At 43.9% G+C, this 17,084-nt stretch overlaps 1 protein-coding gene across 1 annotated transcript in view; it reads left to right on the forward strand.

The window, feature by feature from the left end:
- Window positions 1-2,241, forward strand: part of LOC115477104 (coiled-coil domain-containing protein 85C-like) — a 220,357-nt gene extending 218,116 nt beyond the window's left edge. The window contains exon 4 of the mRNA XM_030213719.1: window positions 2,143-2,241. Coding sequence (XP_030069579.1) covers window positions 2,143-2,241 — 99 coding nt within the window. The remainder of the gene's footprint in view (window positions 1-2,142) is intronic.
- Window positions 2,242-17,084: the final 14,843 nt, after the last annotated feature.

A 17,084-nucleotide genomic window follows, 5' to 3' on the forward strand; every position in this document is an offset into this window, starting at 1 on the left:
CTTTCCACAATGTGATTTTCCGGATTTAATTTGTGATGTGCTATCTCTCATTGTTACCAATAACCTACCCTTCAATTATGGGCTGCTCTGTCTTTGTCAGTGGGCAAACTTACAAAATCAGCAAGGGATCAAATACTTATTTCCCCCACTGTATATATATTATATCTATATATATATATTATAGATATTATATATATATATATATATATATAATATATATATATATATATATATATTTATTTATTTTTTTATTTATTTATTTATAATTCAAACCTTATTCACAAGATATGTCTTGTACAAGAAACACAGAGATATTATCTGAAATAACAAATATTCTAAAGTAATATTCCTCTTTTCTTAGACCACTAATTTAGAGGGGGAGGTCAGTAAAGTTCAGGAGAACATATATCATATAGTTCATAATAGGCAATAAGGCCTGGACCCAAACCACGGGCTATTTTACAATTACTTTACTCACTAGTCCCGAAAGTCATTGGTAAGTTTCTTTAGTTTTTTTATTTTGTCATGTTCCAAAGAATTAAGATGCATTTGTTGAAGAAATGCAATTGTTGCTTTCTGCCTTTGTAAAGCTTGCAATATTTTTTGTCCTTTTGACTGGGGAGGATATTACCCCCCCCCCCCCCCAAATCCAAGACAGAAGATTCACTGAATCAGGTATACCTGCACACTGACAACAGATCCATCAATTGCCACCATAATAGAAGGGTTGCCCCAGCTTACAACCTCCCCTCATCTAAAAGTCCCCCCCCCCCAGGCTACGCCACTGGAATTCAGATATGATAGGTTGTTTGTCAATACAGCAAGTTTTATAGCAAGACAGGTGAAAGCAGGTAAAGATCAGTCTGCTTAAGAATAGATCCCTAGTTGTCTGTTTTTGTTTTTTTATCCTTTGATGCCCTACCATCCTGTTTAGTGAACAAATTTCCCAATATTCCATCTGGATTGGCCAGGGCTGTCTCTGCTTTGTAATCTAATAGCTACCAAATCTAGTGAGGTTTTTGCTGGAGTGTGTGACTGCTAAAGTTTTGGAAATATCTTTTCTATTCCAAGTGGGCATATTTGGAATAATTTACCAACACGGCTGTTGTAAAACAAAAAGTTCTTCCTATGTTTGTTTTCATGAGAGCTTAAAAAACGTATCTGTTGTCAGAAGTGTCTGTGTGGTGGCAGTCGTTAATGATAATTATGTTGTATTTATTTATTTATCTTGCATTCTTGTATCCCTCTGTTATCCAAAGGTTTGGTTCAAAGTGGCTTAGAACTACTACTACTATTTAGCATTTCTATAGCGCTACAGGCGTACGCAGCGCTGCACAAACATAGAAGAAAGACAGTCCCTGCTCAAAGAGCTATGTAATAAAAGTGAGCCAAGTATAGGACAATCAAGCCATTGTGACATCACTGATGAGGTTGGCTCTTATTGGTGGACTGAGGCATTATGACATTACAATATTAGCTCTGGTTACAAGACTACTACTACTACTTATCACTTCTATAGCGCTACAAGGCGTACACAGCGCTGCACAAACATAGAAGAAAGACAGTCCCTGCTCAAAGAGCTTACAATCTAATACTTAATATCTAATACTTTCTTTGGTATGCATCTCTTGTTTTTCTTTGAATTGTGTTCTTTGTTTTTTTTTTTCTTTTTATACGTGAGCCACTTTGAACCTTATTGGGAGGAAGCAGCTTATAAATCTCGATTTAGATTAGATCTTGCTGGCTGGTACCTGGCCAACACAGGCCTGATGGAATGCATCAGGTTGGTTCCTGGAGAGTTGTTTCCTGTTTGTAGTCTGGCTTTCCCTTGGCCTACAGTGTCACGAGGGTGTGCTTCCTTTTTGTCCAATGTTTGCGTTACATATTGATGATCGTGCTTTAGCATATGCTTAGAAATGCATCATAGATGATGAGTAAGTACAGTGGCATCATGATGATCAAAACAGTAATGTACACGCGACCTCTTTTTCTCTTGGTTTTTGTCATGACTCAGAACTTTCACAGCTGTCTCCATGGCTTGGCATCTTCCTGCCATCCTTCACCCAGCTCTTTCATGTGATATATCAGTCTTTTTTTTTTCCATTTGTTAATTGATGGCCCTTTCTCCATTTGTTTTTGCAGCAATCAAGCTCTGGGGATTTGAGGACCTTAAAGAAAGGGTTCCCTACCACTCTGAATCTCATCTTTCAGCACAGTATCAGGATTCAATTCAGAATGTAAGAATCAAAGATGCCGTATCTGCTTCTATTTTAGAGGTACAAATATAGACCCCCCCCCCCCCTACATGGGAGTCCCTTGAACATATCTCCCAAGCACCAAGGGCATCCAGAGGGTAATTCTATAAGAGGTGTACCTATCTTTAGGCACCAAAAGATGCCCATCTGGAGCCTATTCTACAAAGAAGAAGCCTACTTTGCTTTATGAAATACTAGTGTAGCAGTGCAAATACACACCTATAATTTAGGTGTGATCGATTTACATCAGCTGTAGAGTAGAGAGCTGAATGGGAACAGGGATATTAGGAATACCACGGGGATTCCCTCCTGGTCTGCAGGGATGGACCCAGGTCCACAGCGGTCCTGCAGGATTCCCACGGAAGTGTACAGCGAACCAAGCTTTCTTCCCTCCCCCTAACTGCAGGGTACTCTTCCCACGTACGTCAAGGCACCCAATGGTCTAGTAGCTTCTTCGGGGCAGGAAAGATCCCTGCTCTTTCCTCCCGCTGCTGCTGATCTTGAGGCCACCACTTCTTTAAAATGGCTGCCGCGACTTCAAGTGGTGGCCTTGCGAGACTTCTCCAGCAGTCTCGCGAGGCCACCACTTAACGTCTCGGCAGCCATTTAAAGAAATGGCGGCAACGAGAGGATCAGTGGCAGTGGGCAGGAAGGAGTGGGGGATCTTTCCTGCCCTGAAGAAGCCACTAACCACCAGAGTACCTTGAGGTATGTGTGGGAAGGGCACCCAGGGCACCCAGGGCTGGATGGGAGGTGGATAGATGGAGTTGTTTGTGAGTGGGAGAGAGGAGCTGTAAAAAGGGTTTAAGGAGTGTGGGTGCAGGGAGGAGGGAAAAGGTTTGGTAAGGGGGGATGTACATAGAGAGTGGGGAAGGGAAAATTGGAAATACAGCACATGGGATAGAAGAAAAGAAGAGGAGACGGGGACATGACGGATGTTTGCTTTTTTTGGAAATACGTATCTTATTTAATTTTGTATTTAGCAGAGTACAGCGTCTGTTTACGCTTTCCAAAAATAACTAGGACTAGGGGGCATGCGATGAAGCTACAATGTAGTAAATTTAAAACAAATCAGAGAAAAGGTTTCTTCACTCAACATGTAATTGGGCTCTGGAATTCGTTGCCAGAGAATGTGGTAGGGGCGGTTAGCTTAGCGGAGTTTAAAAAAGGTTTGGACGACTGCCTAAAGGAAAAGTCCATAGACCATTATTAAATGGACTTGGGAAAATCCACTATTTCTGGGCTAAGCAGTATAAAACATTTTGTACTTTTTTGGGATCTTGCCAGGTATTTGACCTGGATTGGCCACTGTTTGAAACAGGATGCTGGGCTTAATGGACCTTTGGTCTGTCCGAGTATGGCAATACTTATGTACAGAAGAAATGGAAAAGTCCATAGACCGTATTAAATGGACTTGGGGAAAATCCACTATTTCTGGATAAGCAGTATAAAATGTTTGTCCTTTTTTGGGATCTTGCCAGGTATTTGTGGAAGGGGTGGGGTCAAGGTGATTGTGGGGGGCCGGGATGGAGGAGATTTTCTGTCCCCTTGCAACTCTCTACTGAAGACCTGGTGTGAAAGCTCAGACCTAGATTGCTAAAAATGTATGTAAATCATAGTATTCTATACTTTACATGCATAGACTCCGCCCATGTGTTCACCCATCTTGCAACTGTCTGTCATTGTATTTGGCATCATTTTATAGAATAGCATGGAACTGGAATAGTGGTGTTTATGTGCATATATGTACACACACATGCGTGTATATGCTTGTATTCTGGTCATTCACATGCGTTGTTGGTGTCTAGATAATTGGCACCCAAATTATAGAATTGATACCTCCTCCTGTTCATAACTCCTGTTTCTAATCATTGTGGAGCATAATTTATTCTGGTTTGAAAATAAACATTTCCAGTGTATTCAGCCATTTTTGCACTACACTAAAAATTTTGATCTTGGACCTTGTAGGTTTGATTTTTGTAATGGGAAATTCAAGTGAAAAGTCCATCAAGGCACCTGTTTTATTAAAGCATATATCCACCCCCCAGCCTTCACCCAGGCTCTCGCTCACATATACTGACCCCCAATCTGAACCCAGACTCTCTTTTGCTCACATATACCTTCCCCCCCAGCCTTCACCCAGTCTGTGTCTCTCTCGCATATACCCACCCTCCAGCCCACTGTCTCTTTCTCTCTCGCTCATATATATCCGCCCACAGCCTTCACCCAGTCTCTCACTCTTGCATATACCCACCCCCCCCCAGCCCTCACCCAGTCGCTTGCTCGCATATACCCTGCCCCCAGCCTTCACCCAGTCTCTTTCTCTCTTGCTCGCATATACCCTGCCCCCAACCTTCACCCAGTCTCTCTCTCTCTCTCTTTCTTGCTTATATATACCCACCCCCAGCCTTCAGCCAGTTTCCGTCTGCTACCTAATCCCCTCACCATTCTTCCTAGCCCCTGCTGCGATTCAGCCCTCGTGTAAACTTGCGCTGCACGGTACAGGAAGTATGGGCTAGTGTTGCAGTTTAAGTCTCACCAGACTCGAAGCCTTGAGACTCCTGAGCTTCCTGCACCACGCAGCTCAGGCTCATATAGAGAGCCGAATTGCGGTGCAGAAGCATAACAGATGCTGTGTAGTGTTTAAAAAAACAAACAAACCCCAACACTAAAATTCGGAGGGGCATTAAATCCCGGGTGCCATTGTGCAATTTCTAGGCATCTTAAAGAGGCATATTTTCAAAGCACTTAGCCTTCCAAAGTTCCATAGAAACCTATGGAACTTTGGAAGGCTAAGTGCTTTGAAAATATGCCTCTTGGTGACCTGATGCCTGGTATTTGTCGTGCTCTGCATTAGGGGATATTCTGTAAACCTAATTTGCTTGTGGCTCTTAAGGACTGAACTTGGACAAGCCTGTTTTATAAAGTACTACATAGACGGCAACTCTCTCTCTGCCCAGTCTGTGTGCCCAAGAATTCCTACATACAGATCATATAAAGGTGGACACACACTTTTCAAGTGCCTGCTTTTTCCGTGTGTATGTAGTCACATCTATATATATAAAGGCACCACTGAAGCCTCCAGCCGGAAGTGTGAAGCGCCAGAGATATCCGGTTTCCCCATGAGTGAAGGAAAACAGCACAGCACGAAATCCCAGGAAACAGTGAAGGACTCAGAGGGGGAGGGGAGAGAGATGCCCTCACTCTCTCTGTAACAAAAACACAGAACAGCAGGAAACAACACTGAAGGACTGGACTCGGAGGGAGGGGGAGGGAGAGAGGGCAGAGGGCAGGGACACACACACTCCCACATGCACACTCTGAAGAAAACCTTGCTAGCCCCCGTTTCATTTGCATCAGAAACGGGGTTTTTTTTACTAGTAGTTTTATAAAGCCCTTTTCTTAGCGTCCGCTTCCACTGTTCTGATCAAATGGGTTGTTAACCCTTCCTACCAGCAGATGGAGGTAGAGAAAACGGAATTTTATCAGTGATGTCGCTGTATAAGCTATGGCACTTCCTGTAATGATCCAGTATTTTTTTTCTACCTTCCAGCAGGTGGTAGATCAGCTGTTGGTGCTCCTGTCCCTGGCCTAGCTCCTTGCTCTGCTGGCCAAAAAGCATGGTTGAGCCCAACAGCGCTCCTAGGTTCACAGTCTATGGCTATACATTGCTTGAGTGTGGAGCTTGGCTCCAGAGCCCCCAGACACACTTCTGCCATACTGGATCAGACCAGTGGTCAATGTAGCCCAGTATCCTGTTTCCAACAGTGGCCAATCTAGGTCACAGATACCTGGTAGAAACCCAGTTAGTAGCAACATTCCATGCCACCAATCCCGGGGCAAACAATGGACTTTTCCTCCAGGAACTTGTACAAACTTAAACCCAGATACACTAACTGCTGTTACCACATCCTCCTGCAATGAGTCCCAGAGCTTAACTATTGTTTGAGGGAAAAAATATTTCCTCCTATTTGTTTTAAAGTATTTCCATGTAATTTCATTGAGTGTCCTCTTGTCTTTGCACTTTTTGAAAGAGTAAAAAATCGATTCACTTTTACCCATTCTACACCACTCAGGATTTTATAGACCTCAATCATATCCCCCGCTCAGCCATCTTTTCCAAGCTGAAGAACCCTAACCTCTTTAGCCTTTCCACATATGAGAGGAGTTCCATTCCCTTTATCATTTAATTGCTCTTTGAACCTTTTCTAATTCCGCTATATCTTTTTTGAGATATGGCGACCATAGCTGAACGCAAAACTGAAGGTGAAGGAGTGATACAGAGGCATTATAAAATTCTCAGTCTTTTTTACAATCTCTTTCCTAATAATTCCTAGCATCCTGTTTGCTATTTTGGCCGCTGCCACACACTGGGCAGAAGATTTCAGCGTATTGTCTACAATAACACCTAAACCTATTTCTTGGGTGCTGATCCCCAAGATGAACCCCAGCATCCGGTAACTATGATTTGGATTATTCCAAATGTGCATCACTTTGCATTTCTCCCATTAAATTTCATCTGCCATTTGGATGCCCAATCTTACTGCAATTTTTCACAATCCGCAAGTGTTTTGACAACTTTGAATAGTTTTGTGTCATCTGCAAATTTAATCACCTCACTTGTCATTCCAATTTCCAGATCATTTCTAAATATGTTAAATAGCACTGGTCCCAATACAGATTCCTGTGGCACTCCACTATTCACTCTCCTCCATTGAGAAAAATGGCCATTTAACCCTATCTGCTGTTTTCTATTCAATAACCTATTCCTAATCCACAGAAGGACATTGTCTCCTATCCATGACTCTTTAATTTTCTCAGGAATCTTTCATAGGGAACTTTGTCAAAACCTTTCTGAAAATCTAGATACACTACATCAACCGGTTCACCTTTATTCTCATGTTTGTTCATGCTTTCAAAGAAGTTAAGCAAATTGGTGAAGCAAGACTTCCCTTGGCTGACCCATACTGACTCTGCTTGGTTCAGATCCTATCTATCAGAGAGGCAACAATCCATAATGTTTGGCAGCAACTGATGGGCGCTGACCTATGGGGTACCACAAGGATTGATGCTGTCACCTATTCTGTTCAATATCTACCTCAAGCCAATAGCTGAGCTGATTCGGTCAATGGGCATTCATTTCTACAGCTACTCATACCCATTGAACCTGACTTACCTACAGCCCTGAATAAACCGATTACCTGTCTAACATCAATTCAAGAATGGGCTAAATACAACAAACTTTGCCTGAACCCAAGTAAAACCGAGCTTCTCTGGGTCTCTAACAGAAGTGGATACATACCTGACATCAAAATCTCTTTTGGGAAGTATGAACTCCCCCTCAAATCACAAGTCAGGAACCTTGGATTCAACACTTACTCTGACTCCCCAAATCCAATCAACCTTCAAGAGCTGCTTCTACTATTTGCGACAGCTACACTGCCTCTCTCCTTACTTCGAGATGGTAAATCTTATCCCAGTAGTGCATGCCATGATAACATCAAGACTGGATTACTGTAATGCACTCTACACTGGTCTGACTAAAAAGGGCCTGCACCAGCTCAAATTGATTCAGAATGCTACAGCAAGACTCATAGAAGGTTCCAAGCGACGTGACCACATCACACCATTTTTGCAAAACCTTCACTGGCTACCAGTACAATACAGGGATAAATTTATAACTGTCAGACTTTCAAGGCCCTAAAAAGGAAATGGCCCCAAATAGAATGATCCTATACACACCTTCAAGGACACTAAGGCCCTCTCAAGGACTATCACTAACCACACCCTCTCCAAAAGATATTACACAATGTGATATCCGCAAGCGAGCCTTCTCTGGGAGTAGCCCAGCACTCTGGAATGCACTCCCTGAAAGGCTCCGCTTAACACAAGACTATCTCTACTTCAGGGAGCAGGTGAAAGCTTGACTCTTCAACCAAGCCTTTAGTGGAAGAACTAACTTGTTAGTCTCATTCACATGCACAAGGAGTGACACGGGCTGCACATACTGCAGCAGAAGGACATGTTTATCCACTCCTACCCTAGCTGAGATAATATTTAACCATCTCTCTTATGTGCACCTCTCTTTAAATTAGTCACCTTATTTTCTAATTCCTCTTACCTATGTTAACCATCTCTCTGACTTCATGTGTAACTTTCTTTAGTCACCTTACTTTCTAACCCTTCTTACTCTTACCTATCTCTATATGTTCCATCTTTGTTTATACCCTACACTGTCAATTAAAAGGTTCTATTATATATGTGTTGACATTGTAAGTAGTGTACTATGCCATACTTTGTATTGTTGTTTGAATAGTTTTACTGCTGAAATTGTCTATTGCTCATGTTTAATTTATTCTTACTGTACACTGCCTTGAGTGAATTCCTTCAAAAAGGCAATAAATAAATTCTAGTATATAAATAAAATAAACCATGTTTATGTGTTCCATAATTTTATTCTTTATAATAGTTTCCACTATTTTACCTAGCACTGACGTTGGGCCTACCGGTCTGTAATTTCCCAGATCACCCCTGGAACCCTTTTTAAAAATCAGCATCACATGGGTCACCCTCTAATCTTCAGGTACTACTGGGGCAGCGTTTTCAGCTTTGAGTCTTGCCTTTTGGCCTGGCTACAGCACCGCACACATTTTCCAAAGTGATGGTGGTGGTGGCTGCGCATCTTTTGTTACCAGGGGATTAGAGTTCACCCATACCTGGATGTCTGGCTGATTCGAGTGAACTCATGTGGTAGAGGCCAGTCAGGCAACCTCTCAGGCTATCTCACTTGGAGTCTCTGGGATGGGTCATGAATTGACCCTAAAGCCACCTGATTCTGTCTCAGGTTCTGGAGTATCTGAGAGTCCATTTTAATATGCCCACGAATGGGTTTCCTTCCTGAGGAATGGGCGAAGAAGCTGCCGGTGCAGAGACGCTGGCTGTGCAAACTTCTGTAGCCCATGTTCTGAGGTATTTGCAGCTCTTGGGCTCCATGGCTGCAACTCTGGAGGTGGTACCTTGGGTGAGGGCTCACATGTGCCCTCTGCAGCAGATCCTGTTGTCACTGTGGGCTTCGGCCTGTCAGGACTTACATTTTTTTTCTCCTGTCCATGGTAAGACTCAGTCTGACATTCTGGGACTGTCTGGTGAACCTGTCAAGACAGACCCCTGGTCTGGGTGCTGGTCACTACGGCTGCGAGTCGCCTCGGTTGGGGAGCTCATGTCTGAGATGGGTGGAACAGGGCACCTGGTCAAGCCAGGAGGCAACCTGGTCCATCAGCTGCCTGGAGACACAGGTGGTCCATCTGGCCTTGCAGGAATTTTGGCCCCTCTGTAAGGGAAAGCATTCAGAGTGATGTCGGACAACACCATTGCAGTGCATATATCAACAAGTAGGGCAGAACCAGGAGTTGGGCGTTGGCCCTGGAGGCGGCAAGTCTTTGTCAGTGGGCAGAGACACATTTGCAAGCTCTCTCGGTGGTCCATTTTGTGTGCAAAGACAATGATGGAGGCAGACTTTCCCAGTCATTCTCTCCTGATCCGGGAGAATGGGAGTTAGGGCCCCAGGCCTTTCAGCTCATTGTGGACCGCTGGGGGCCTCTTCAGTTCAGCTTGGTGTCCAGAACCAGTGTGAAGGTGGAACACTTTTTCAGTCAGTGGAGGGACCCGCCTCTTGGAATAGATGCACGTATAGCTTTGGCCGGTAGTGGCACGTAAGAATAGCCATACTGGGTCAGACCAATGGTCCATCTAGCCCTATCCTGCTTCCAACAGTGGCCAATCCAGTTCACAAGTACCTGGCAGAAACCCAATTAGTAGCAACATTCCATGCTACCAATCCCGGGGCAACATCTCTGTTTTCCCTCCATGGCTTCTCATTGGCTGCTTGTTGTGTGAGATTGTGCATTATCCTCATCTGGTCTTGTTGGCACGAGATTATCCTCACAGACCTTGATATGCAGATCTTCGGTGTCTGCTGGTGAAGAACCAACTTCCGCTGCTAGGGGTATTGGTCTGCTCTGGTAGGGGCCGGTAGAAATAGAAGATCCGGATCCCTTTTGACTTATGGTATGACCGTTGAGAGATGATGATTTGAGAAGTGTGGTTTTTCCTCTGTGGTGATTTCTACTCTGCTTTGCTCCAAGAAATCCTCGACGTCCATGGCTTATGTCAGGTCAATACCCCCCCTGATAAGACTTTAATGACCAAATCAAGTGGATTTATGTCAGGGTCTGGCCTGTGTTTGAATCCTGGTGTGGGGAATGGGCCCTATCTCCCTAGAGGGCTCAGGTTCTTGATGTTTTGGAATTTCTGCAAGACCACTTTGTATTTCTCATTTCGGAAATGGCGATCGCCATTGCGGCATAATTTAAGCCACTTTGAGCCTGCAAATAGGTGGGAAAATGTGGGATACAAATGCAACAAATAACCCCATGTCCACTTCACGCTTTCTGGTGATGTAAACCCGATGCATAAGCTTAAACTGAATGTTCTGCAGAGCCGCATTGGTAGTGGGTGCCCTTAATTCCCGAAAGGTGTGTTGAAGTTGGTTAACACAAATATCTCCAGCCAAATCCTAGAGAATAGAATTGAATTGAATCGAATCTACCCGTTCTTGCTTGCATCTCTAGGTAGGCAAGCGAAAACCTCTACTTTATCCACCCCTTCTAACATCTCTTCCCAACTCCATCTCCTGCATAAGTTCCACACTTTCTGGCCATTTTAAATGTGTTTCCCTGTATTCTATATTGAATTCCACCTGACTCTTCAGCCCAAATGACTTCATACAATTATCCAACGCAAAGTAAATCTGTGCATTCCTGGAGATTTGTTTTTGGTAGTGGCCTTGAACTGCTTGTCTGTGTTTTGCAGGTTTTTAGAGGAACACTGTATCCAGTTTTCTGTAGCTGGGCTTATCTTCTCAGCAGCCCTGTTGGGTACTTAAGGCTTTGAGGACTTACCTACGTGCATAGCTTCTCAATGTTGTTAGTAAAGAGCAAATTAGGAAAATCAGAAGGAGATTAGCATCTGAAGTGGGATGATGATGATGTGAAAACACGGCAGAGTTGAAATGAGATAAAATTGATTGTGGAGTCTGCGCTGCTTGACTGGGAACTGAGGTGGACACTGCTGGCCTATGAGGGTAACCAAGCTAAGCAAATTAACTTGGTTCTCAGATGGAATGTTTGTATGCATGCCTAATGAATATTCAGTGGAAATATCTAGAGGACCAGGGTTTGACACTGAATCTTTATTGCGACAAATAGTGGATGAGATACTAGTAAAGGCTGATCAAGGCTGTGATGCCCTATGAGTACAATCAGATCTTATCACAGCCTTTGATGCGGTGTCTCATAATACTACTACTTATTTCTATAGCACTACTGGACATACGCAGTGCTGTACACTTGAATGTGAAGAGACAGTCCCTGCTCGACAGAGCTCCCAAACGGGACAAATAAGGGAGAAGGGAATTACTAAGGTGGGACATGGCTACTGAACAAGTGAATAGGGGTTAGGAGTTAAAAGCAGCATCAAAAAGGTGGGCTTTTAGCCTAGACTTAAAGATGGCCAGACATGGAGCTTGACGTACTGGCTCAGGAAGTCAATTCCAGGCATATGGTGCAGCAAGATAAAAGGAACGGAGTCTGGAGTTAATGGTGGAGGAGAAGGGTGCAGATAAGGGAGATTTACCCAGTAAGCGGAGTTCCCGGGTAGGAGAGTAGGGAGGGATAAGAGTGGAGAGGTACTGAGGAACTGCAGAATGAATGCTCTTGTAAGTCAATAAGAGGAGTTTGAACTGTATGCAGAAACAGGGAGCCAATGAAGTGACTTGAGGAGAGGGCTAATATGAGCATAGCAACACTGGCAGAGTCTCATCCTAAATTATGCAATATTTTGGTGACATTGACGTCAAATCGTTGGTATTGCAATGGTTTGGTTCCTATTTTTTTTTCTATCCTACACAGTGGATCTATTGGGATCATGAACTTTATACGAAGAGGTTCCTAGGTGTTCTGCAAGGATCATGTCTTTTGCCAGTTCTTTTCATTTATATTGGCAACTAGTGAAATTATGGGATAATTGGGAAATAGATTTCCACTTATCCACCATTGTTCTTATGAAAAATCATCAGGAAGACGTTATTTCTAGATTTAATAATAGGTCATACATAGAAATAAACAAAACATAGAAAAAAAATAAGATACCTTTTTATTAGACTAACTTAATACATTTTTTTAATTAGCTTTCGAAGGAAACCTTTCTTCAGATCAGAAATGAGCAAATGTTGACCTCATTTCTGATCTGAGCTTCTTATTAAGCCTATTTCACATGAGCGTATCTTGTTTAGGAGGCACTGGTTGGCTAGGAAACACTGTCCTGGAATATGTGTGTGACTAGAGGAGAGGCAGGTGTAATCTCTGAGGCTCGGGTGTAGGTGTCTCCACATGTCCACACGCTGATTCACAAGATTACTACGGAGAAGTCCCGGGTTACATGTATAATCTGATTGACCTTCCAGCCAGAAACGGCTCAAAATCTTCTCGAACGTATCTCAATTTGCATCTTCCTAATTGCAAAGGACTTAAGTACAAGACATATTATGCATCCAACTTCTCCGTCGTAGGCAGCCAACTCGGGAATGCCTTACCAAGATCCATTCGAATAGTCAATGACCTTCTACCTTTCCGGAAGCTACTAAAAACCTACCTCTTCAAGCAAGCCTACACAAATAACCTGTCTTAAGCTACAAGTCCATATGTATTTCCGGATCAGACTATGAAAACAGAACCTGCATTATGCTCCCCTTTTTAATTCTTTCTAGTACATCCCGCTTCCTACCCCTCCCTTACATTTCCCATACTAAATCTACACGTTAATCCCAATACACACCCTCCCCCATTCCCCTATCTCTTCCATCCTCCTTCCTTGCCCATCTTACCTATCCACACATAAATGACCACCTCTTTACTTACTATATTACAGCTGCACCCATTCTATATCACTTTGTTAACCTGATTTACTACGTAAGCCGCATTGAACCTGCTAATGAGTGGGATAGTGATAAATGTTACAAATAAATAAAAAAAAATTAAAAATGTCATAAATAAGTAAATGCATAAATAGATAAATACAAACTGCAGTTCGTGTGTGGGGGGGCAATGCCCCCCCCCCACAACCCCCAAATTAGGTTTCAACCTAATTCAGCCCCTCAAAATGACACACCGATTATGATTTATAACAAATTAGTACTCTATCTGTGAAAAGTTATTCTGTTATTATACGTCCTCTGTGTACGTCCGTATGCTGCTCTGACCTCCTTGTTCCAGACGCTGTTAAAAAAACAAAAGCACCGCCAGAACTTATGGGACCCGATACAAGAAAGAAGCTACGGTCGGTAAAAAAAAGGATGGGAGGAGTCAAGATGGCGGCTCGAGCTGGAGGCTCCGCGGTTAGCATGAGCTGAAACTCTGTTTGTTCAACCTTATTTCGTCTCTCTATATGCCACATACTAAGAGGAAGGGGGTGTAAAGGGTTTACCACCGTCAGCCCGATTACCTGCCCCCGGTCAGCAAACGCTTCTACGTTATGTCTCCAGCACCCCAGCGAGAACCGGTGAGAGGGACCCCGCATTTGGATTTGTGGAAGGAGGACATCTCCATTAGGGGTAGAGACATCGCTATCCCCACCGGACTTTAACCCACCGCTTTGTCCTGCAATCCAGCGGTCGAGTATTGAGGAACCGGAAGTCGGGGACCGAAGGCCCTCAGACGGAGGTACTCTGCCCCAGGAAGCAGACGTTACAACCATGGAACAAGCGGTTCCACAAGCGGTAACTCTACAATCCATTTGGTCAGCTATTCAACAACTGACGACTCTGGCTACAAAAACTCTCAGGATATGACTTTGCTGGTAAATAAAATAGATGCTTTAACGTTAGCTCATGAGGATGTTAAAATAGATTTGTCTAATCAAAAATCTGAAATCTCATCTCTGAAAGCAGTAACAGATACTCTGATAAAAGATAAAATTAAGGTTTCCTTAAAATTAGAAATTCTTGAAAACTATAATAGACGTCTGAATCTACGGATTTTAAATTTTCCTGTTTCACCTGGAATCGCCCCGATTGATTTCTTGAAAAAATATTTGATGGAAGTTTTGGCTTATCCTCAATCTGCAATTCCGCCGATAAATAACATTTATTATTTACCTGAATCTAAACAATCTAAGGCGAATCCAACAGAAAAGATACAGACACCTGAACTGAATTTACAAGATTATCAGCATTACTAGAGGAATCTATATCAGAAGTATCAATGCGAAGGACTCTTTTGGTATCATTCGTTTTTGAGCAGGATATGAATGCCTTATTAAGACTTTAAGAACTCAAATAAAGAATTTTGTGGTCATAAAATCTGGATCTTTCCAGATGTGGTTAGATCCACACAAGATCGTAGAAAAGCATTTCTTGTCTACAGAGAGGAGGTTAAAGCATTGGGAGCTTCTTTTATTGGCTTATCCATGCAAATGTTGTATTAAATACCTGGGAAAAAGTACATCTTTTTTGAACCAGGTCAGCTTAAAACGTTTATAGATAGTAAGAAACTGTCCAGATAGTGATTGATGAGTATTAAGAAATAGTATAAAAAGCTGGGGGTATACGAGCCAGGCCGTTTACTTTCATGTCTCTCCTTTAACTAGATGTCTCCTCTCCCTATAATTGTGGTCTAAGAAAGCGATTTATCTTTTCTTTTGTTTACTTTGCCTATTTTTTAGAGAAAGCAAAATAGTTGTGGAGATTAACATTTTTCCTTTTTGGATATGGATGAATGATGCTACTTCTCTAATTACTTTGCTGTATTTCCGATTATAAGTATATCTTGTAAATTTTGAAAACTTAATAAAGAAATTCAATAAAAAAAAGGCTGGGGGGCGGGGAGTCCTTGGTGGGAATTGTCCCCCCCCCCCCCCTTAAGTGGGAATTGTCTCGAGAGGAATCAGTGGGTGGGAACTCACCTGATACCGTATTTTGCTTGCCCACTGCTTTAGGTGTTACTGAAACCTTGAGAAGTGATTTATTAGATAGATGAGGGAAAAAAATCCATGCTATTTCTAACCTAAATATTCATAGTGCAGAGAACAGGGATGCTCAGTGAGCTTGTACTAATTTCCAGATCATCTTGCAGGGATATCCTTGCTAGGCTAGCTGGAGAAGTTCAGGTGACCTTCGCTTGGTTTTTGGCACTCTTGGAAGATAAATCTCGCTAGCTGTCCTGCATCTGCAGTAATTGAATATTTTGCTTTGGATAGTAGCGAAATGTCTGAACAGACAAGCAGCACCATTTCTCTCCAAATCCTCCTTCCCTCCCTCCTTTAAGTATGACGGAATTGCTTGTTATCACACTCATAGCATGTAAATGCTGGAGGCTACAGAAACTGGGTCAGAGTCATCTCGCTTCCGTTACTTTACAGTATAACAAACCATTTCTTCTGTTTAAAAAAAAAAATCTCAAATTGGAAGAGTACAAGTAGTTACATGCTGCAGTGAATGTTATTACCAAAATGTATTTTACAAACCAAGGTCATCTGTGAAATAGGTTTTTATTATTTGGGGCATATTTTTTTTTTATTGTTTCGCGTATAGAGTGGGCAAACTTCCTGGAAAGGTTAATCATAGTCCCCTGAGCCCTTTCTTCACCTTTGTATCTCGAATTATGGAAGAATTAGCCTTGACTTGGGACAGTGGGGTGCAGGCAGTGGTGTGCTGGAGCCGGCTCGCAAGAGCCGGTTGTTACATTTTGTACCGACTTGCGAGCCGGTTGTTTCCTACTGCGAGCCGGCTCTCCTCCCTCCCTCCTGCCCGATCAATCGATCAGTCGCCCGCCCGATCCCTCACTGTAACCAACCGTCACCTGACTCTTTTAATTCTTAGGCGGGGCAGGCAGTCTTGCCTGCCCGCTACCAGCGCTGACTCTCCCCTGCCGGTTTGCGCTTTAAAAATGGCCACCGAGACTTCCAGAGACGCCTCGCAAGACTTCTACTGAAGTCTCGGCAGCCATTTTGAAGCGCAACCGGCAAGGGAGAGTCAGCGCTGGTAGCAGGCAGGCAAGACTGCCTGCCCCGCCGAAGAATTAGAAGAGTCAGGTCGGCGAGGGACGGGACGGACCGGAGGGAGGGAGGGAGAAGTCGCCGTGAACATTTTGGGAGGGGTGGCAGGGGAGAAGGGAGTCCTGGGCATGAGTGGATGGAGGGGAGAGAACTAAGGGTCGCGCTGGACATGGGTGCATGCAGGGCAGGAGAGAGGAGGGTCACTGCTGGACATGGGTGGATGGAGAGCAGGGGAGAGGAGGGTCACTGCTGGACATGGGTGGATGAGGGCAGGGGAGAGGAGGGTCACTGGGTATGGGTGCATGCAGGGCAGGGGTTCTGCTGGACATGGGTGGATGGAGGACAGGGGAAAGGAGGGTCACTGCTGGACATGGTGGATGGAGAGCAGGGGAGGGAGGGTCACTGCTGGACATGGGTGGATGGAGAGCAGGGGAGAGGAGGGTCACTGCTGGACATGGTGGATGGAGGGCAGGGGAGAGGAGGGTCACTGCTGGACATAGGTGGATGGAGGACAGGGGAAAGGAGGGTCACTGCTGGACATGGTGGATGGAGGACAGGGAAAGGAGGGTCACTGCTGGACATGGGTGCATGCAGGGCAGGGGAGAGGGGGTCACTGCTGGACATGGGTGGATGGAGGACAGGGAAAGGAGGGTCACTGCTGGACATGGGTGCATCAAGCAGGGGAGGGGAGAGGAGGGTCACTGCTGGACATGGTGCATG

Source organism: Microcaecilia unicolor, chromosome 9, assembly GCF_901765095.1.
Source record: "Microcaecilia unicolor chromosome 9, aMicUni1.1, whole genome shotgun sequence".
NCBI classification, from domain to species: Eukaryota; Metazoa; Chordata; class Amphibia; order Gymnophiona; family Siphonopidae; genus Microcaecilia; species Microcaecilia unicolor.